Source organism: Scleropages formosus, chromosome 21 (genome assembly GCF_900964775.1).
Source record: "Scleropages formosus chromosome 21, fSclFor1.1, whole genome shotgun sequence".
Lineage (NCBI taxonomy): Eukaryota > Metazoa > Chordata > Actinopteri > Osteoglossiformes > Osteoglossidae > Scleropages > Scleropages formosus.
Window position 1 is genome coordinate 24,727,637 of NC_041826.1, and position 21,394 is coordinate 24,749,030.

The window sequence follows — 21,394 nt, forward strand, 5'->3', positions numbered from 1 at the left end:
CACACCATATTCGCCGTGGTGACTTACACTGCTAGATACACTACTTACAATGGGTCACTCATCCATACATCAGTGGAACACACACACACACACACACACACACACACACACACACACACACACACACACACACTGGGTGAACCAGAACAGCATGTATTTGGACTGAGGGAGGAAACCAGAGCACCCAGAGAGAACATGCAAACTCCACATAGACTGTGCGGGAATCAAACCCATGTCCTCTCGTACCACCCAGGCGCTGTGAGACAGCAGCGCTACACGCTGTGCCACCCACTAGTTCAAACTCATTCGGAAGTAGAGTGTGGAACATTTCCATATTTAGCTGACACTTTTTTCCCCAAGTGAATTACAGTGTTAGTCTACCTACAATTACTTATACATTTTTACAGCTGGGCAATTTTAGGATAAGTACCTTGCTCAAGGATTTTTTTAATTCCATACTTTAATACCGTAAGAACAAACCCTCCAATATTTCACATCACAAATCACTAACACAAATCAACATCCAAACACTCCATCACGAAGACATTTCACAGCATAAACATCGCAGAGCTTATTCACTTATCCAAACATCTTATTTTACTAATACAAAGAATAATAAACATCAGAGTTTAAAAACAAATATAAATATGACAAAAAGAACCTGGGACTTCAAAACCCTTCACCATTAAAAGTGGTTTAGATACAAAATTTAAGATACATGCGTTACACCCACAAGAAAAGTACCAAGCACCCATGTCAAACTCTGGTTTTGCTCTGTCACTAAAAACCATAAACATTAAACATTCATACAACACACATCTTAAAAATAAAACATTATTAAATCTAAAATGGTACATAAGTCTACAAATCAATCATTCAAACAGTTTTTCCAAACAAAAAAGTCTCCATCCTCCACAGCTGTCAGGTGGGACTCTTCCCCAGGCCCTGACGAACTGAACCTAAGGGGAGACCCGACCCGAGACAAATTGATAACTAATAAACCTGAATGATTGTGTACCACTATGGAGGAGGGAGGATCTTCTCGGCTCTTTTGAGGGGTCGCAGTCAAGACCGGAACCCCCAGTGTAGTACCGGAGATCAACCCAGCCTCCCTCCTGCGCTGCTTCTTCTTCCTGGTAACTCCCACAAAATCCCGTAAAATGTCCGTGTGACCAGGTGTGTCTCTCCCCTCCTTGGCCTGGGACCCCCCCCCCCCAGCAGTGCCCAGCAAAGGAGGAGACTGTGCCACACTGGCCCCGGACAACTGCTCTCTTACATTGGCACCCGCCGCTGATCCCAGCTGCTCTGCAGCACCAGCAGGTGAAGGCTGAGCTTCCACACCATCCCCGGTGGCACCGCCTCTGCCCACACCACCCCGGCATAGGTTGGCTTGTGCTGAGGGCAGCTGTGGGAGAAATGATCCCCCCCCCGCATTGGGTACAGCGGCGGGGGCCTATGCAGTCCTTGGCCAGGTAGCCGATCTCCAAACATTGCTGGCACGTCATTGTCTTGCATGATTGCCCGGGGTGTCCCTGACCAAGACACAAATGGCAGGAGGGAGGCTGACCAGGATAAAATAGGTAGCCTCTTGCCTTACCCGAGGTGAAATACGCAGGCGGGTGGCTATAACCATCCATCCCCACAGGGTCGGGACACAGGCGAACTAAAAAGCGTCTCCATCCAGTCCAGATGCCCAGAAGGTCCCCGTCTTCCTCATGTCCGGGGAAGACATTGGCAAAATCCCCCAGGAAAGCTGCCATGACGTCCTCCGACACAAAGGGGTCGAAGACGTGGACAGTCACAGCTCTTCTATCTGTCCTCCAGAGTGGCTCAGTGGAGTAGGGGAGCAGCTTGGAATGCATTGCACTCACCCTACACGTCTCCAACACCCTCCGATAACGTTCGTCGGTTGCCAGCGTGACGTCAAAGAAGGACAACGGCCCATTCCTCTGGATGCAGACAATGTCTTCCGCCGGAAGTCCCAGGAGTCCGAAGATGATCTCACGAACAAATGGAATGTGCTTGTGAAATCCGACGACATCATCGTCCCGGTTCCTCCAGCAGAAGTGGATGGTATTCTTCAAAGCCTGCATCCTTCCAGCTGCCGTCCTCACTGCCAGTGATGGTCTCTCGTTCTCCCCAGGGGCTGCCGATGTCTTCAAAGAAACCCTATTCTGGGCTATCTGGTACAAAACAGTTTGAAACAAAATCTCTGCGTCACCCTGCAAGAACGGCGGACAAGCCACCCGAAACCCTGCACCTTAGGGCTTGACAGGCTACCAAAAAAATAAAACAAATTCCTACAAGGGAGCAGAGCTTCGCCCCAGGAAAGCTGCAGACATGCCACACACAGTCCTGCATTAGGCTCCATTTTGCCCCCGGTAAAATCTCCGGTACTGCACTTTGATCTAAGCCAAAAAGGCCGAGAACTTCGCTCAAGGATACTACAGCCAGAGGCAAGATTCAAACCTGCAGCCTTTCGGTCCAAAGGCAGCAACTTTAATCACTACACTACCAGCTGTACCTTACGACATGTACATTTGGTATGTGGTTTTCCTCACTTCACTGATCAATGATCTACGAGCAGAAAAGACTTGGCTCATAACATCTTTTATTGTACATATGCAGAAATAAAAACCTCACGTGATGTTATTTTTTTTTAAAAATAGCTACAGAAGTTTGCTTTAAGGACAGTCATCCCAACAAGAAGCTACACAAAGTATGCTGCTAGGGCCGCCATCTTGTCTTTGGGTTTCTTCGGATTGCCCCTGCTGCCTGGCCGGCGACCTCGAGCCCTCCCCCGTCCCCCTTGTCTGCGGGCTTGGCCTCCACGGTGCATGGGGTGCCTCATGGTGGCGTGCTTGAGCTCCACGAGGTCTTGGAACACGGGGTCACAGAAGACGCAGCCACTATGCTGGGTCTCATCTCCTGGCAGTGGTGAGCGCGCTTTGTTGAAGTCCACCACCACCAGGGAGGCCTCGCAGGCCTCGCAGCTGTCTGCAGACACCTGCACCCTGTGGGCGTGCTCAAAAAAATTCACCACCACATTGCACCTGTTGCATGCCATCTTCCACTTGGGCCCAGAAGTGGGATCAAACACCAGAACGCCGTTCTCGCACTCAACACACTGGCCGATGCCCAGAGAGCTCAGCGAGTGCTGGCAAGAGGGGTGAGTGCACTCATTGCAGCCCATACCTGTGAACAGCAGGAGGGAGCACAGAGCAACATGGACAGTTACAGGTAGTCATGTCACACAACCAAGAGCAAAAGGCTTTATTGTAAAAAGACTTTAATGGGGAAGAAAGATTAAAAATGACCCCAATGACTGTATGGCTATCACTACTACATCACTGCGATTACTCTCGCACGATTATAGCCACTGAACGAATTTTTGTGGCTGCTATCTGCTCTCCAGTTTTCACTGTAAGCTTTTTTTTTTTTTTATGACCACATGAAGTTTGAAAGAATAATTTCTTAATTCAGTTTGCCTTCCAAGCTAACCAAAGAGCTTTACATTACATTGGTGAACACCGATTCAGCACGCGCACAGTGTAATGGAAATGCCAAGCAGCCTGACCTTTCTTCATGTCCCTGAAGGGGGGGTTGCTGAAGCAGTAAGGGCACAGCGGGTAGCTCTTCCCCCGCGAGCCTGATGTCCACAGCACCAGCTCAAAGTCATCCAGCGGACAGCGCAGCTCCTTGTACAGCTTGATGGCACCATTCTGTGGCAGACTGTAGGTCTCATCGCAGTGGGAGCAGTGCAGCCGACTGGGCTTGGCCTGGGGTGACACGCCGGAGGGTTAAGGGCTTCATGAGCCAACCACTTGTATTGCATATCTCTGTCAAATTCTAAGTGACGTTCTGAAAAAACAAAAGAGGTCTAACAGTAAAATTGAAAAGTGAGTGAAATGAACTACGAATACCATCTTTAGAAGGACGCCTGTGCTCACACAGCTCCATAGCCCATTGGCTGATCTAACGGCATGAGTTTCTCTTTTCCTTCCGGATGATGGGAGGACCACATAGTTTGTGGGTATTCCTGCTCTGTTTACTCAACTAGACCACCTCATGGCTGAGAGGGACAACTAAGGCATTTATTGTTAACTTAGGTGGTTAAAATGCTCATGCAGAGTGAAAAGCTCAATGTACACCTGGCTGCCAGGACCAAGACCCAGACCTTTGGTGAGAACAGGCTGCCGGAAGTCATTCTCTGCATTCAAGGTATCCAAAACATTGCTTATTACATTAACAGAACTCAAATGATGTGAAATGTATCAAATGAAAACTTGAGAAGTATGAAAACAAGATAGTACAGGCTCTTGAAAACCACTGCAAGATGCTGTTACAAATTAAAACCGGAGTTCACGTCACTGAAATGTAGTCATGGCTCACTGTCTACATGTTGATGTAGTACGTTCCACCTGAAGTACCACACTGAAACCAAGTCGAGGGCCCAACGCACGCGTATACCTCCTCCAATGTGGACACGTTCAGTCACCTGCCTCTACACACTTAAAGCCCTGGAAGAGAGCATTCTCCATACAGTTTCAATACAAGTGCCCCAGGTGTTTGGCTAACTTAAATTCAATGGGCGGGGACTCTGCCACTTCACCCACCCCAACAGTTAGTGTGGCATTTAAAACTCATCCTCCCACCATACACATACCTATTAACATATGGATACGTCAGGCTGAATAAATTTACTACAGTAACACTCATACATGGTCAGGCATGACTTATTCATGATGGGAACATCTCAATGAGACCATTTTTAACATAAAGCCAGATATGGATTAACCTGGCAGTCAACTCACTGTGGCCTCAGGGAGCCAAAAGGAAGCTTTTACCCAATTGAAAGCACCAAGGACAACTAATTGAAAGGATAGCAATGCAGAATTAATAATGTCTACTAAATGTACGTCAGAAGGTTTTGCTCTTCCGTGCATATAATTGTGGTTATGCAAATTAACATACAGAACACAAGAATTATAATGAGCTGGAAACGAACTGAAAATTACATGGTGAAACATAAATGGGTGCAGCTTGGTGGGTTCCTACAGGGCATAAGTGAATGAGCCAAAGAGACAAAATTTTGATTCATTATACAAGTTGTGGCACTAAACAACAGGTAAAAGTGATGTCTCACCTGAATGTACTTCATGAATCGATGACACTTCCCACAGCGGGAAAGTGGCTTCCCTGTGGCGGCAATTGGTGAGAAGGAGACTTCCATTAACTCATCCATACCTGGGAATGAGGGAGGCAGACAGATGACAACAGTGGGACACAGTCTTTTCTTTTCATCATCTCGCCATCAGTACACACCTATCTAGTAAGGATCAAGGTAATCCACCTAGACAGTCCTCTGCAACATGGTATAGAGTAGGGTAAAATAAGGGATTGAGCATTTAAGTCAACAGTCCATCCAAACTGCACGAGGAAGCCGCACAAATGAAGAGAGAACAACTGTAAACTGCGACCAAAATTCAAATTTTGCCGTTATAAATTAAAGCGGGTGCCTCCATGTGACCACTAGGCTTGCGTTATTGGAACCAGACAGAAATGATATACAGCCCCTTTCCATAAAAAAAAGAAACTAAATCTCTACGAATATCAATCATTGTCATGTGACATACTATTTTAGACATTTTACAAGAAACATTCTTGCATGTCTACAACTGTTTTGACACCACACATAAAAAACTAATACTGACCCTTTCGTCACTCTCTTGCCTCCTTTTTCTGATGTTGCTAAATTTCTCCTGATGTTCGTATACTGTTGAAGGTGTGAGTGTCAAAGGTTATGAAGCAAATGCACCAAAAACTCCTGCTACGTGACTAACTGTTCGTGAAACCCAACCACCTGAACTGCTAACATTCACTTTTATCTCTCGGTTTATTAAGAGCCCTTGAAAAGCTGACATGTCACAAGTCTGAGCAGAACTGCCATAAAAGGAAGCAAAGGAACGGCTTTATGTTTGTCTTGCATAAATGTGCTTTTCATCCAGCTCATCCATGAGTTTCCCCCCATAAACCAAAGAGGAGAGAAGGAGCAGTTAAGCATGACAAAGTAGACATAAAAAGCTGGGCTCAAAACACAAGTTAGCCCCCCCAACCCATATTTATTTACTTGCAATGGAGTCTACAAAGTAGTGGAACTTCCTCTTGAAGATGTCCAGGGTGTGCTGCAGCACCTGCTGGAAATTAGCCTTGCCCTGTGCTATCAGGTTGAGCTGTTTCTCCACTGCGCTGCGGATGGTGGGCAACACCAGCTCAGCATCTGTGGGACACACAGTAGACAGTCCTTCTCCCACACACATGAACACACCAATGGTCATATGCAGAACTGCCTTAGGGCATCTGACCTGCATATGACCAGCCATCAGCTCACCTTCCACACCTGAAGTCTACAATTACATTTATTCACTTAGCTGACACTTTTCTCCAAAATGACTTATGTTAAGCTATTTGAAATTATTTAACCATTTATACAGCTGGATAATTTCTGTAGCAATTTAAGATAAGAACCCTGCTCAAGGGAACTACAGGTGGAGGAGGGATCTGAATCTGTGACCTTTGGGTCTGAAGGCAGCAGCTCCAGCCACTACACTACCAGCTGCCCGACTTAAATTTGCGACCCAATCTCCTCAGTGCATTCTGCTGAAAAAGGTTCTCTGCAATCCCCTGATGGACTGTAAAAGCAGTTACACACAAAATGGGATACAGAAAACTCCAGAAGCACAGCTAGGATGCTGACCAATCTTGTAGTAACCGTGCACCAGCACAATGCCCAGGTTGGTAGGTTTAAGCCTCCGGCCACTCTCCACCGTGACATAGTTCCTCTGGCAGATGTTGTTGATGTGCACAGGGATGCTGGCGTCCGTTCCTGGAAAACAGTACAGAGAGAGACCACCGTTCAAGGGCAGGTCCAGGTGGGTCTCAGGGCTCTGAGTATCACAAAAAATAACTACCTGACCTTTATCTGACACGGGGGGACCTCGAAATTTGCTTGTATTCAATTTAAGGGTACAAATCAGCACTAGGATGCAGCAGTTCAGTTCTCCAGGATTTGGTGCGTGCGTGCGTGCGTGCGTGCGTCAATAGTAGGGAACTTAACCTTCACACAAAGTCAAACTATACTTCTGACACTGTACTCCACATTATCATTTAATCTTTCCACTTTTTTTTGATGATCTGTGTGCACATGCTTTGGCCCAAAGTAGCACTTTATGCAGGCTTTACAGATTACTGATTGGATAATACATTTTAACAATATTGTTGAATAGTGTCCTATTCAAATAATGAGTAACAGCCATCCTGAGATTTAATTTGGTAATGTTTCGACCAGGTACAGGTCCAGGTCCTTCATCTGCCAGTGAAGTCCCTTACTCTCTGACATTCACTCAGGTGAAACGCTCTTTCAAACCGTCTGACCAATGCCGTGCTTCTCCATCAGCGTGATGAGCTCGGATTCCGTCAGGTAGTCAGGAGGACCAGTCTGCTTCTCCACCAGTTTCACCTCCTCCACTGTGAAGGAGTCCCCTTTCTCACAGGTCGGCAAGCTCTCTTCATCCACAATCCCCAGCCAGGGCATGACTTCCGTGAAGCCTGCAGAGAACCCACAGAAGCCACAATGGCCACAGTGCTTCGTCAGCATTGCTCATTTATTTATTGTCGTATGCAGCTGCAAGAAAAAGTCCGTAAACCCTCTTGAACAACCTGGATTTATGCATTAATTGATCATAAAATGTGGTCTGATCTTCAACAAAGTCACACATACAATATGCCTTAACTAATAACACACAACTGTACTTCTGATAAATACTGAACAATCATTTCAACATTCACCATTAAAGCCGGAAAAAGTATGTGAACCCTTAGGCTAATAACTTCCCTAGGCGCAAACAGGAGTCATGTATTCCAACCAATGAGTGCAGGCTGGAGGTACAGTTTGAAGGTGCCCTGCCCTATTTTTCTTTTTTTTTTTTTTTTTTTTTTGGGGGGGGGGGGGGGGGGGGGGGTTTGCTTATAGACAGATTCTCTCTTCTCAAGAAAGAGCCATTCATGTGAACCCTGCACCAGTCAAAAGAGATTTCAGAGAACCTTAGAAGAATTGTGGAGAAACGTTCGCAGACTTGTTCCTTGCAACTGCACAACGGTATAACATGGTGCCAACAATGCAGACTTGTGGTATCAGGTGCACCAAACTCTTGACTGCTGAAGGAGTGTGACTACAGCGTGAAGGAAATGACTATGAGGGCGAACAAGTTATATATGCCACCAATGGCTGAATAGCCACCTTGAGACATAATGAGACCACTGGAGGTTCTGGGTGCTAAGAATGTTTGGGTAGGTCGTAGTGAGCTGTCACGTAGATACAGTCCTGGTACAGTGTCACCCATAATAACCAAAGTGCTCATAGATTCTACATGTATAGTCTGCACTGCTTCTTAAATCACACATTACCAGTTAACATAATACTGTATGAATTAATTTCCATTTTAAAACTGATTACAATGCATCTTCTGTTTCCTTTGTTTCTTTGTTTTTCTTTTACATTACAGACAGCAGTACTTGCTTTTAAAAATCAAATAATAAAGAAAGGAAACAATGACCTATGGTTGGACGTACAAACCAAAAATTTTCATTTGAAGTCTGATTAAATACTGATGGCTCATTACATTTCATCAGATTTCCTTCAAGAAATATAATTTTACTTTGTTTCATCTGGTTCAAACAGACCTCAAGTTTCACATTTGCACACTAGACATATTTTCAGAACAAGATGTAACATTTTCAGGCAATATTTCTGTTGACAGAAAAATTGCAGTGTGACATCAGACCTCACCAGCTGATATGAGAGTTTTTCCTGTGCAGGAGAAGGCTTCCGAGCCGATGGTGAAGGAGATGGTCGTCTGGAGGTACTTGCAGTCGTGACTGACAGTCGCAATGAAGTGCCGTGTGATGTACTCATACAGACGCCATCCGTCACTTCCTGTACATTTGCACATGAAATCCAGCTAAAAACACAACTAGAAACATCTGCACCTTTATGCAAGCAGGGAGTGATAGGTGAGCCCTAATTCTGTATGACAATCATGCAAATGTGTTTCTGAAGAGCAAGGCTACACAACTTACACCCGACACGTTTGATGTTTTATGTTAAAATGATAAAATTCAACAAAATGTTGTACAAATAAACATAAGTGTTTCTATACAGATACACAGAATGTAAACATCCTGGAACGTTGCTTTAAATCATTTATATCATCAGTCATTTCAAATATAGCCATTCTTTATACAATGGGATTAATTTGTTCCGCAAAAATCACACCTTTAAATGAGTTCCTGTTATAAGGTGCAGCAGGAAGCGGTTCCCAGAAATTATTTTAAATATCTATTAAATTGCCAAAATTTCAATCATATATTAAAAGAAAACATTTTATGCATTAAAACGATCACAATAGCATATTTTATATTTTTAAATAAAAACTGTCATTTCTAGCTTCTCTATTAATGCTGCATACAGAGTGACTTACAGTTCAACTTTAGAAAATTTCTGTTGAATTTTGTGCAATACATAATTGCAAATTTTCATTGTCATTGCTTGTTAACCAGTTTTACTCCACTGTTGTCAACATACACCACTGATAACAATTAAACGAGGATCAGAAATCCTCATGTCCCGGAATCAGCTTAACACACTCTTGTTACTGCTTACCAGTTGTTTTATATAAACTATTTATGCAACATTTTATTAATCCGTTGGCTCCTGTTGTTATGAAAAGATAAGCCTAATTTTCTGAAGATACAAACATTTTAGTTTACTTGTTTCAGCTGCATTTTTTTTTTAAATTCTGTTAGTATCAGAGGAAAAGCAATCAGCTTGCAGGGTAAAGCTTCTGCTGCTCAATCCACTGTCCTTCATTGTTTTGTTTTCAGCAGCACCACAAAACCTACCCAACTCGCTCTCAGAAGCAGCTCTCATGGGGGTGATTGGGGGGTGGTCCCCTGCATCCGTCCCCTTCCTGGGGCGATTTACTCCCTCTGCAAGTAACGTTTTCACCTGCAAGGACATAAAATTAAGGACGAAATCAAAAGCCCCAGCTACACTGCTGTCATAATGTTTTTCAGTGTTTAACGCAGTTTCCTGTCTTGTACCATTTTACCATGTCCATCTTTGTAACTGGTTACCTGGTTATCCAACAGGTTTGGTGGATATGCATAAACAACAGTCACAGTTGTGCCCTCTGCAACTCACAGCTGCATTGAGGCGATCCTCTCATCCATAGTAAAGAACTGCAACTGCTCAGCCCTTAGCTGGGAGCTGGTGAGTAACCTCACACCCCCCCCGGGCCCTTTATGAGGAGGAGCTCCACAATAGGAGAGAGACCACCCGTGACTGAGAAGTACAGGTGTGTTGGTTCACTCTGTCCTTAACCATGCCCACATTCACAGGTTGCCATGAGCAACACTAGAGAGAAAAAGGTTCTGGATCTACTGTACACTAGTGTTGCTGATGTATAGAGCTCCATAGCACTCTCCCCTCTTGGCAGATAAGACTACACCTTGGTCTACCTCGAACACATGTACAGGCCTATTGCACATCAGCAGGAGGTGACCATCAGAAGTGTGAGGAGATGGTCACTAAGGCTGATGAGGTTCTGAAGGACTGCTTTGAGATCTCTAACTGGGACTGTCTCAATGACTCACATGCAGAGGACATTAACAGACTGATGGACTATGTGGCAGGATGCATCAACTTCTGTGTTAATACCACCATGCCCACCAGAGCTGCTTACGCTGCTTCCGACTACTTGAGAAGTTCCTGACAAAACGTCCAAGAGAAGGAGGAGCTAGATGTTCCTTTTTCTGCTTTACAACTCTTAAGAGTTTTGTCAGTTGTCCTCTGTTGCCTTCTGGTAATGCTGTTAATTCTGCTTCAGTTGCTGCATCTCACTCAGTAAATGTTGTTCTATACTCTCAAGTAGCCCAGTGTTAAGAGCCATTTTAACAGTGACATGAAGGAACTGAACAGTGTAACTACATAAAGCGAAGGAAATACAACAGAAAGGCTTTAGCTGATCTGTACTGGAGCACCAAAGGTCCCTAGTGTGAGATGATGCAGCTGGCAGGAAGGACTCACAGCATCTCCCCAAAATGGGTTGTTGGTTTGCTGCCGCAGGGTGCCCTTGAGGTCAAAGTTTTCTGGGTAGTGGGTGGTCTCCGTGCGAGGGTAGCTGATGTAGCCCTGGGTGTACAGTCGCTCTGCTATCTGCATGGCATGCTGAGGGCCCATACCTTAGAAGTGTTGGCAAAGTGAGGCTCATGGTAAACATATTCAAGAGCACAACTAACCCTACATCTATGACCAGTAGCACTAGTCAGAAGCACATATGATTACTAAAATCACTATGGTAACAACATTCTTGGCACTTATGGCAATGTTATGCATACAGACAGGAAAATGCCTGTGAAGAACACATGACATATGCTGATGTTCCTCACCAAGCGCAGCGCTGGCCACCCTCAACATTTCCACTGTATTCAAAGCAAGGGGTCTCTGCTTTGCCTTCTCTTTTTTGTTCACAGAATCCACCTGCCAGGATCAAGAACATAAGAAATAAACGTCTGACAGGACCTTGCAAAATCTAACACAGCCTTGTTAATCACAGTCCCAGGTGAAAAGAAAGAAAATCAAGTAGAAACTCTTTCACTCAGGGGTGGTGGGCAGTCTCTGGTTCTTGGAGCCCAAAAAGTTTGCGTTTCTCCCATTTCCATGATCCGGGAGTGCTTTTGTTCATTGGTTTTTCTCTGGCAAATGTATTACTCGAGAACAGTGCAACAGTAATTCAACTCACTTCCACAATGTTTTACTGCTGTGTCAACTGTTCCTAAATGATGGTCCTCAAATAACAAGATGATGAAAACTGTAAATTTATGGGATGAATACACACTAGGGATTGAAAACGAATTAAGAGAAAACATTATTTTCCTGTATCAACAGGATAGACAAGTCTTAAAACCTAGATTTTTTTTCTTCATTATAGCTATAGCTGAGATTTTTGCAGAAGCCAAAGTTTGACTGATTGTAACTTTGGAGTAACAAACAAAACAAATTAGAGACTACTGGTTCTAGTTTGTAATCTAAGGAGCTGGTCTACTATACTTTTGAAACAAGATGACAAAGAACAGGAAGGAAAAAGAAAACCAGTACTGCCAAGAGCAGGATTTACCCAGGCCTCCCGCGATGCTTTTGCAATGTTGACAAACATCTGACCAACTTCTCTGTCAAAGACTCGCACCCGTTCCCAGTCCAGCATTACGGGGCTGTCTTTATCTTTGAACACCTGTTTTTTTTTTTCCCCCCCAAAAAAAAGGGGACACAAGTAAAAATCTAGTGGAAAAATAACATCTAGTGAAAATGTTACAGCTAGAAATTCTTTGTTAACACTACAACAAAACTGCCCATAAATCAATTATACATCCTTAAGAAAAATGCAGACCCATAAGGCCATTTTGTTTTCATCAACCCTCAAACAGAGCCAAGGGACACTGGCCTTAAACAGCACCCGATACAATTATTATACCACAATTATTCATTTAGCTGATGCTTTTCTCCAAAGCGACTTACAGTGTTAAGCAACTTACAATTATTTATCCATTAACATAGCCTGGTAATTTGCACTAGAGCAATCTGGGGTAGGTACCTTGCTCAAGGGTACAGTACCATGGGCTGGGATTCAAACCTGTGACTTCTACGCCCAAAAGAAGCAGCTGTAACCATTATGTCACCTGTTGCCCAGTAACAAGCCAGGCACAACCACCACAATTTCTCTCAGTGACATAAAAGCACAAGATATGGTGTTCGTTGGTAATGCTGCACTTTATATTTACCCAGGATGATAAAATACTGTCTATTTTGCTCCTCCTGGGTATTTCCAGCATTGTGTCATCAGGCAGGGTTGAGTGGCGTACAAGTTGAGCCAGGATGTGAACCAACCTTGGCTTGGATGACCCAGTATGTTTCTGGCTTGAAGGACTGGATTTTGTCATGGCGTTCCACACAGAAGCCCAGGGTTGGAGTCTGGCAAGGCCCAAATGAAATTAGGGAGGAGTCCAGGTTGCCATATTTCCCCTGGAAATATTTGGTCTGGAACCTAGAACAAGATGCTGTGCGTCACAAATCTACCACATACAAGCTAACTAATCATCAACCTTCTTTTCTGTGAAGAAGAAAATTACCTTGTAAAGGAAAAAAGAAACAGATCTCTAAAAATAAACACTGGTGTGCCAAACCAAATAAAATATACACTCAACCAACACAAAACAAGCTTCAACTGAACAAAAAAAAAAAAACAATACAAATGGCTTGGGAAAACATATTTACATTTACAATATTAAACCACTTACAATTTACTCACTTATACAGCTGAGTAATTTTTACTGAAGAAGGCTATGGTTAGTACCTTGCACAAGAGTAGTTTTATAGGATATAAAACAGTAGTTTAGTACTTTTCTTTACAATGTTGATAGTTACAATGTTTCATCGTTTTAAATAGCTGGGTAATTTTTCCTGAAATAGGTGAGTGTTAATACCTACCTGAATGGTACTACAACAGAAGGTGGGATTAGAACTAACAGGCCAGCTCTAATAGTAATTGCTAATAATAATGCTTCCCAATGCCACTACAAAGAGCCTCAAACACTAAAGTGTCTGTGTGGTTTGCAAAGTGAAAGACATAGGCAGTGACCTTGCGAACTTAATTTCTTTCTATCATAAACATGAGCGAACCAAATAATCAAAGTCTCCAAGGTCTGATCTGCCTGCATCAAGAGGTGAAGTACCTGGTGAAGGCACAGCCGATGCGCAGGTCCAGCTCCTGCCTGGCATCCACAGACAGTGCCTCATTGCGGTTGGGCTCCCCCAGCCGGTTCATCGCGTTACAGATGTCTGTGTCAGTGATAGAGCTGAACTTGGCCCGGTACACACTCCTCTCCCCGCTGTAGGCTTTGTTCATCACCGGCTGGATCGCATCCAGAACCTGCAAATATCACCAAATTCAGAGTCAAACTTTAACAGCTAACCTACCAGCAAATAAACTGATGCAAAAGTTTTAAAAGGATACATTTCATTTTAGGTTAAGCCTGGAAGATTTCACATAATGAGATCCGTTATTGGTTTAGGAGGCACTTTTTTATTACACTTACATTTATTCATTTAGCAGACACTTTTCTCCAGCATAGAACACAGAAATCATTGTATGTGGTATTTTTGGTGAGACCTAGTTGTGTGTTTACTATTTTATTATTGATTCATGTTTGGCTGATGCCTTTGTCCTAGGTGACGTAGAACGTTAAAATGCTGTATTACACTAAACTACCTACAAGTACTGACCCATTCAGACAACAGAGCAAGGTCACACACACACTAGACAATTTAGAGTTGGAATAACACATCAAAAAAAGAGAATGACCAGATGGTTCTAACAATAATTCAGAAATCTGTGACAATATCCATCATTTCCTAAGGGTTACCTCAAAACAGATGTTCTCTCCTTCTTTGTCACAGTCCAGCCAAAGAACTACAATGTCACAACCTTTTGCTTCAACCTGGATGGAAACAGAGTGAAGAGTTAAGCAAAACTAACACTGAATTTACGGACAATTCACGTGCTGTATCACAGATCTACTACAGGGTGCAGTTCACCTGTAAGAACTTGACCATGTTCAACTTGGGATTTGCCTCTTTCTTCTCTGTAGGTGCCTTGCTGAAAAGCTCAGCAGGGTCGACCTTGTCCCAGTTGTTGTACTTTCCTGCATAGCATACACACATAGTCACAAAAGAATAAGAAGAAAGGAACAAAAGTGCTTGATCACACAAGTGAAGAGACTAAGAACACTTTTCCCAACACTTAGACGTTACAAATTCACCTACAATTCTGTCTGAGACTTGCTGCAACTATTTGCGTTTACTTCTCGTTTACCAGGAAGCAGAGGGCAGCTTATGTGCTCCTTAGCCTCATGTCATTGTCAGCCATCCCTTCTCAAAGGGGAAGAAAAAAGAAGAAAAAAAAAAAAAAATCACATCATGCCGTAGGTGTGGGTTGAGCTCCAACTGGGGGAGACGCAAAAAAAAAAAAAAATCGGAAACTAGCAGACGGCTGACAGGTCAAGGAATCCGAATTATGGCCAGCAGCAAATCCCTCCCTTTCCTCCTCCTTCAAGAGAGCGTGCAGACACAAATGGCCAGTGGCACAATGCAAACTCAGATCTGGATGCAAGATGTAAGACCCAGTGTAGGCTAAGTGAGGAGACCTTGTAAAGCTACTGAAACAAAAAGATAAAAGAGGGAACACCTGCCTGTGAAATCCAGGCTCATCACATGCCCGCACACAGATGTCATCTTGAAGCGGACTGACTGACCCATGAAGATGCCAGTGTACTCGTGCACAGAGCATGCGCCATTGAAACCTTTACGCGTGCTGCAGCTGCCTGGAAGGAAACAGAAAATCAGAGTCTAGTTGACAAGTGACATTTCCGACATTTCTACACGCATCGCTGCCTGCCTGTCGGTCATCTCTGTATGGATGTCTGATAACCACCTCCAACTCAACCTCTCCAAAACAGAGATTCTTCACCTCCCAGCTGGCCTGTCCTCCTGTCACGATCTATCACTCAAACTGGACAACTCACTCATTTTGCTGATTTCCTCGGCTAAGAGTGTGGGAGCAACGACTGACTCAAGTCCGTCTTTCTCTCAGCACATCGAAGCCACAACCCGGTCCTGCAGATACATCCTGCATAACATCTCCAGGATCCATCCTTACCTCACAACTGACTCTACTCAACTACTCGTCCAGGCCATGGTGACTTCCCATCTGGACTATTGCAACTCTTCTGTGTGGCCTTCCTGCTACTGCCATCAAACCTCTACAGCTGATACAGAATACCGCGGTACAAGTTGTGTTTGACTTATCAAAGCGTTCCCATGTATCTCCTCTACTCGTTTCTCTGCACTGGATTCCTATAGTTGCCCGGATCAAAATCAAGACCCTGGTTATTGTCTACAAATGTGGCAGTAGAGCTGCTCCCAGATATTTACAGGACTTGATCAGCCGCTACACCCCAGCCAGACCCCTTTGCTCTTTTACTTCTGCTCGCTTAGTGGTCCCACACACAAAAAGTAAAGCACGGAGGTTCACCGGACTCACTTCACCAAGATCTCTCCAGCTCACACACACACTTTCAGAACCGCTTGTCCCATACGGGGTCGCGGGGAACCGGAGCCTAACCCGGTAACACAGGGCGTAAGGGGAGGTGACGCACCCAGGACGGGACGCCAGTCCGTCGCAAGGCACCCCAAGCGGGACTTGAACCCCAGACCCACCGGAGAGCAGGACTGTGGTCCAACCCACTGCGCCACTGCACCCCCCTCTCCAGCTCACATATGGTGTAAATGTTCATTTATCGGAACTTCATGATCATGCCCAGATAACCCTTTACACAGCCACTACTCTGGAATTGTATGTGAATGTTTGTGTACCTTATAAAGAAATAATAATAATAATAATAATTTGTTGGAAGGTTATCAGGATTCATCTATCCTGCGTTTTATGCACCTACTCGAGCAATGAACATCAGTGCATCAAGTGAAAGGTAACAAACTAGGTTCACTTAAGAATCACGTCTACAGCCATGCCTCTTTCTCTTAATGTAATGCATAAATTGTATTTTCGCTGAGATGTACGTCACTTTGGAGAAAAGCGTCTGCTAAATGAATAAATGTAAATGTAAGTGCAAAATAGAGGTGAACTCACTGAAATGTAAATGCAGATGAGCGCAGAAGTCTTTCACAAAAGGATGTTCATCTGATGGGGAGGTATTGGTAGCATAATGGTTAGAGCTCCTCCCTTCAGACCAAAAGGCTGCAGGTTTGATCCCCACTTCCAGCAGTAATACCCCTGAGCAAGGTAATTATTCTGAATTGCTCCAGTAACATATCTCCAAAGTTATTTTAAAAAAAAAAAAAGTATCAGCTAAACGAATAAACGTAAATGTAACGTTTGGAGTTTAAAGACTGCAAACTTAAAATGTGCACATCTTGCTTCTTTTATTTTGCCGTTTTTAGAGACTACATATATTAAATTCAGCACTAATGTCAATTCTTCTTAAATGACAAAGGAAAAAATGTAAAACAGGGTTGACGCAGGCAGCTAATGCACTGCCTCCTCAAGGCTGAACTGAGGAGATGAGACCACTGTATGACGTCCTCTTGGCCACTCTGGTGGCTCTGCATTCATCTCACTGGCATAAATAGGACAACAATGCGAAGGGAGATCCAGTACGGCTTTGCCATTGACATCGTCCACGCTGCCCTTCTACAGACTCAAAGCCACCCCAACATACACAGCGGTCATGCGCTTTCAGGTAAGAGAGGCTTGCTTCATCCAACAAATGATAAGGGTAAAAGTCCCCTCTTTGGCATCCACTACTTTCGGTGCTCTGTGGTCGACTCCATTAAGGCTACTTGAACAGCGCTACCTCCATTGTGGTCCTTGAACCTCCTCTTGGTGCCACTGCACATTTCCTCCTCTGCTCATTTCAGCTGCTCTTGCTCTGCTGCCTCGGTCTCCTGACCCCCTCGGCGATCTGGGGCATGCCCATGGACAACGAGTGCATTGACACGATGTCGTGCACGGAGATCCTCACGCAACTCTACTCCCAGCTCCTGACCATACCCAACCAGATCCACGAGAGAAGCATTGCACCTTGGACTTACCAGTAAGTGAACAGCCAGAGACATCCCTCAGCTCATGGCATACTTACCTATCGCCCTGTATGGTACAAACTCCACAGAGCAGACTGTATTTCTGATGTTACAAACCTGCTTAAAAAAATCTGAATGAATCTGTCCTCTGCTTTGGACTGTATTTTTATATCGCTGAAAAGAGAGGAGTATTCAAGGTACTGATGAACATGGCAACCAATTTTAAATATGCAGCAAAGGAAAATACACTAAGTGAAAAAATACAAGAAAGCCCCTTTTATACAATGTACCATTTGTGCGTATTGTTTACATAACTTTATGCTTTACACCATACAGTATAAGAGTGTTTGCGACTAACAAGAAAGTCAGAACAGAATCTTGTCGAAAGTCCATGACCACGTGTATACGGTACTATAGAAACCATAACGAACTATAAACAATTAACATGCACGAACACTATGTTGTACAAAATGGCTAATTTCACATTTTTTTCCACTAATTTTACATATTTATATTAAAATAATACTAATATAGTTTAATAATGTAATTACAGTAAAGTATTATATTTTCATGATCAACAAACAAAACATTTTGTAAACAAAACACATTCACTGCTAGAAACCCAAACAATAATAAATACGGTGCTTTGCAACAGCACAGTTGCTCAATGTTCTAATGACCATAGTTGTCATTAGATGTTATGACAAAACCTGGAACTCTGAAATAAGTTACTTAGCAGCCACCGTAAGGCCCGGTTGTCCTAAGTCTCATTTGTTGTAAGCTGAAGACTACATGGATTTGTGTTCTTCTAAGGCATGTCTCATGAGTTTGCATGTTTCTCAGCAGCATGACTTCATAGCTCATTATGTGTATTTCATGGTACCAAAAACATGCCTTCATTAGCATCGGTATTTGTAACATGAGCGTTCATTACGCAAAGGACGTCTCTAACGGTTTTCCATTCAGATGCTATTGACAAGGTTTCTTATACGAACGTGTTCGTGTCTGGCTTTCAGGAAAAAAATTGATCCGTACAGAGTTCCTCCAACCATCTATGAAGCCAAGTGCCTTACAAGCCATTCCTGCATGGGTCCAGATGGCTCTACCAGCCTGGAGACCATCCCCATCTCTGTCAAGATACCTGTACTCAAGGAAAACATGTACAAAAAATGTACTTCCCTGGAGTTTGAAACTATCACTATAGCCTGTCTGTGTGCTGTTCCCAGGAATTCCGACCTTAGATTTTAACTACATCACTAAAATATCTCCTAAAATATATGCAAGTCTTAAAATTGCATATTATGTAGAGCTGCTTTCATAGGAATTATATAAGCAAAATGAACAGCATTCAATAACAAAAAGATTGTGTCATATTTGTGATTTGTCAAAACGGTACATGTGTTTGTTTTACTTTGTTCAAACTCATTTGTTTCATTACGCAAGTACTTTACGAAAACATTTTTTTCAGTGATATCATCCATTAGCTCCTCAACGTATGATCACTTTTGGGACTGGAAGTCAGTAACACGTCTGTTACCATTATCACTGTGTCACAATCAATAAAAGATACATGACACTACCACTCATTTACGAGTTAGGTTCTGTAAAAACCTCATATGAATCTACAGTAAATAACAACAACAAATAAAAAACAGCATCCATCTATCAACGACATTTTGTCTTTTTAGAAAATGATGGGACAGAATGAGAACGGCACAAGAGTAATGAGATGAGGATCTCTGCGAACTGGTCACAAACAAAGAACAAGGGGGAACAAGAGGGACGAGGCACACAAACAGAGGACGAACGTTTTCGGCAAAACAAACTGCCGAGCTGTTCGCCGCTACTAACGGGGAAACGTAAAATGTGTGGGGAAACGGATCCAAATCGAGAGATTGTCTAAAGTTGACATGGTGTTCCAAGAGACACATTGAATCGATTGGCCTGCTTGATTACGAGGGCAATAATGACGGCAGTATGACAGAAGGATGACGAGGACAGTATGAGGACAGTAAGACAGCATGAAGAGACTGAGTGAGGAGGACAGTACGACAGCAGCAGTATGAGGACAGCAGTATGACCGAGGACAGTATCCCAGGATGTCAACACCGGTCCATCATCATGGACTCCATGCAGCCTGGAGGTACTTAGGACACACATCACATGATGATTTTTTTCCCACAGCACAGACTGCTGCTGCTGTCGATGACAATAATAAAAAGCAGCACAGACAGAGTAATACGCCGGTAGTTCGGTGATTAATGATCATTAAGTTGCTGACTTTCGGTTGCTTAGGTTAGGGGCCGGGCGGTCGCAGCCAAAAGAAACGTACCTTTAGAGAGGATTTTTGCGATTGACTGGGCCAGAGACGGCTTCTCTGCTACCATGAGAACAGTCTTCATGCCGGCGCGGCCTGCAGCCTGGCTGAGAGAAGGAGAAGGAAGGACTCGAGTCAGTTAGTTACTCGACTCGAGGAAGAAGAACAAGAAGCCGGGACTGAAAGTTACAGGAGGAGAGGGAAGGACTGAAGTTACAGTGAAAGGGCTGAAGTTACAGAGAGAGGAAAGGAGCTGCCGGACAGCACAGTCAGTGAGTGACAGAGACAGAGACAGCGAGAGAGAGAGAGAGAGAGTCGAGTGCGGCGGCGGCGCCGGGTGACGAACGAACTCGGAACTGACGGTCTGCGTTCGGGCACCGGCGTCGTCCGTCGTCACCGTGCTGCTGGCTGCTGGAGGCGCAAACAAATTATATAACTGAAATTACAGCGAAAGGGCCGCGATAACACACGGCACTCCGCTGTTCAACGCTAACGTCCGAGTAACGTGTGTAACAGCACAGAAATAATAGAGCGGGAAACGCGACTCGGCAAGGTAGCACGAGCCCTCCAGCGCGCCGGTACGTACTTGCGCTCGCCTGGATGAATCTCGCGAGGGCGCCCATTCCCTCGTACGGTGGCCGAATGGAGCCAAAAGTGGTTGGCGCAGCGCCATGCGGCGACCCGCCTTGGAGAATTACATAAATAATGTACGTAGAATGTAATACGTACAGTACTGTACGCACATCCCGTATAGCTGCTATAAATAAAGCCTTAATCTCGAATGAAGATCGTATGGTGTCAAACATTTGACTGCTCAAATTGCCACGTAACATCTACATTCATTCATTCATTTGCGGACAAAGTTTTGTCAAGAGCGAGCCGGTTAGTCAGTGTGTGCGTCGCTCACATCGACGACGACGGGAGAGATTTGCTGCAAACACGCGATTCTTGAGCGCCGTCGCTTCACCCTGTCGCGCTGTAAAGCGGTGTGCGTTTACACCAGTAGCTACATACGCGTTTTTTTTTTTTTTCTTATTATTAAGCTCGAATCATACATGATTTACTTAGCACTCAGGACATGATCAGGGGAGAAGTGACTCCTTCTTGAACTTGAAGAGATTCAGCAGCTCTGAGGGGGAGGGGGAGCTCATTCCACTACAGTGACTGGAGCCAGAAATGAGAACCTTCAGGTTTTTCATTTCGCACCTCTTGTGTGTGGGACCACCAAGGGGGCAGAGGTGGAGGAGCCTAGCGAGTGACCGGGTCTTGTCGACACTGGGCTCCAGATCCACCGATGGTTTTGAAGA

General features: G+C 44.2%; 2 protein-coding genes across 5 annotated transcripts; one reads left to right on the top strand and one right to left on the bottom strand.

Annotated features, from left to right (window-relative positions):
• Nucleotides 1–937: 937 nt before the first annotated feature.
• top3b (DNA topoisomerase III beta) lies at nucleotides 938–20,694 on the bottom strand. Of its 4 annotated transcripts, none has more exons than XM_018728745.2 (19): nucleotides 20,674–20,694; nucleotides 20,438–20,498; nucleotides 20,103–20,190; nucleotides 15,364–15,495; nucleotides 14,711–14,817; nucleotides 14,539–14,613; nucleotides 13,849–14,045; nucleotides 13,004–13,160; nucleotides 12,237–12,350; nucleotides 11,509–11,599; nucleotides 11,147–11,301; nucleotides 9,961–10,066; nucleotides 8,849–8,995; nucleotides 7,435–7,608; nucleotides 6,758–6,886; nucleotides 6,131–6,280; nucleotides 5,147–5,247; nucleotides 3,578–3,779; nucleotides 938–3,195 (listed from the first exon to the last, which is right to left on the bottom strand). In XM_018728745.2, the coding sequence occupies exons 3-19, from the start codon at nucleotides 20,170–20,172 to the stop codon at nucleotides 2,711–2,713; spliced, it is 2,592 nt and encodes an 863-aa protein (XP_018584261.1). In that variant the 5' UTR covers nucleotides 20,173–20,190; nucleotides 20,438–20,498; nucleotides 20,674–20,694; the 3' UTR covers nucleotides 938–2,710. The 4 variants fall into 4 exon arrangements, with proteins under 4 accessions (XP_018584261.1, XP_018584258.1, XP_018584260.1 ...); XM_018728742.2 differs by having other exon boundaries at nucleotides 20,103–20,194; XM_018728744.2 differs by lacking the exon at nucleotides 20,438–20,498 and having other exon boundaries at nucleotides 20,103–20,194; nucleotides 20,674–20,688.
• LOC108920179 (interleukin-17A) lies at nucleotides 17,048–19,361 on the top strand. The gene is made up of 2 exons (XM_018728748.1): nucleotides 17,048–17,784; nucleotides 18,787–19,361. Exons 1-2 carry the CDS (start codon nucleotides 17,660–17,662, stop codon nucleotides 19,016–19,018), a joined length of 357 nt encoding a protein of 118 aa, XP_018584264.1. The 5' UTR covers nucleotides 17,048–17,659; the 3' UTR covers nucleotides 19,019–19,361.
• Nucleotides 20,695–21,394: the final 700 nt, after the last annotated feature.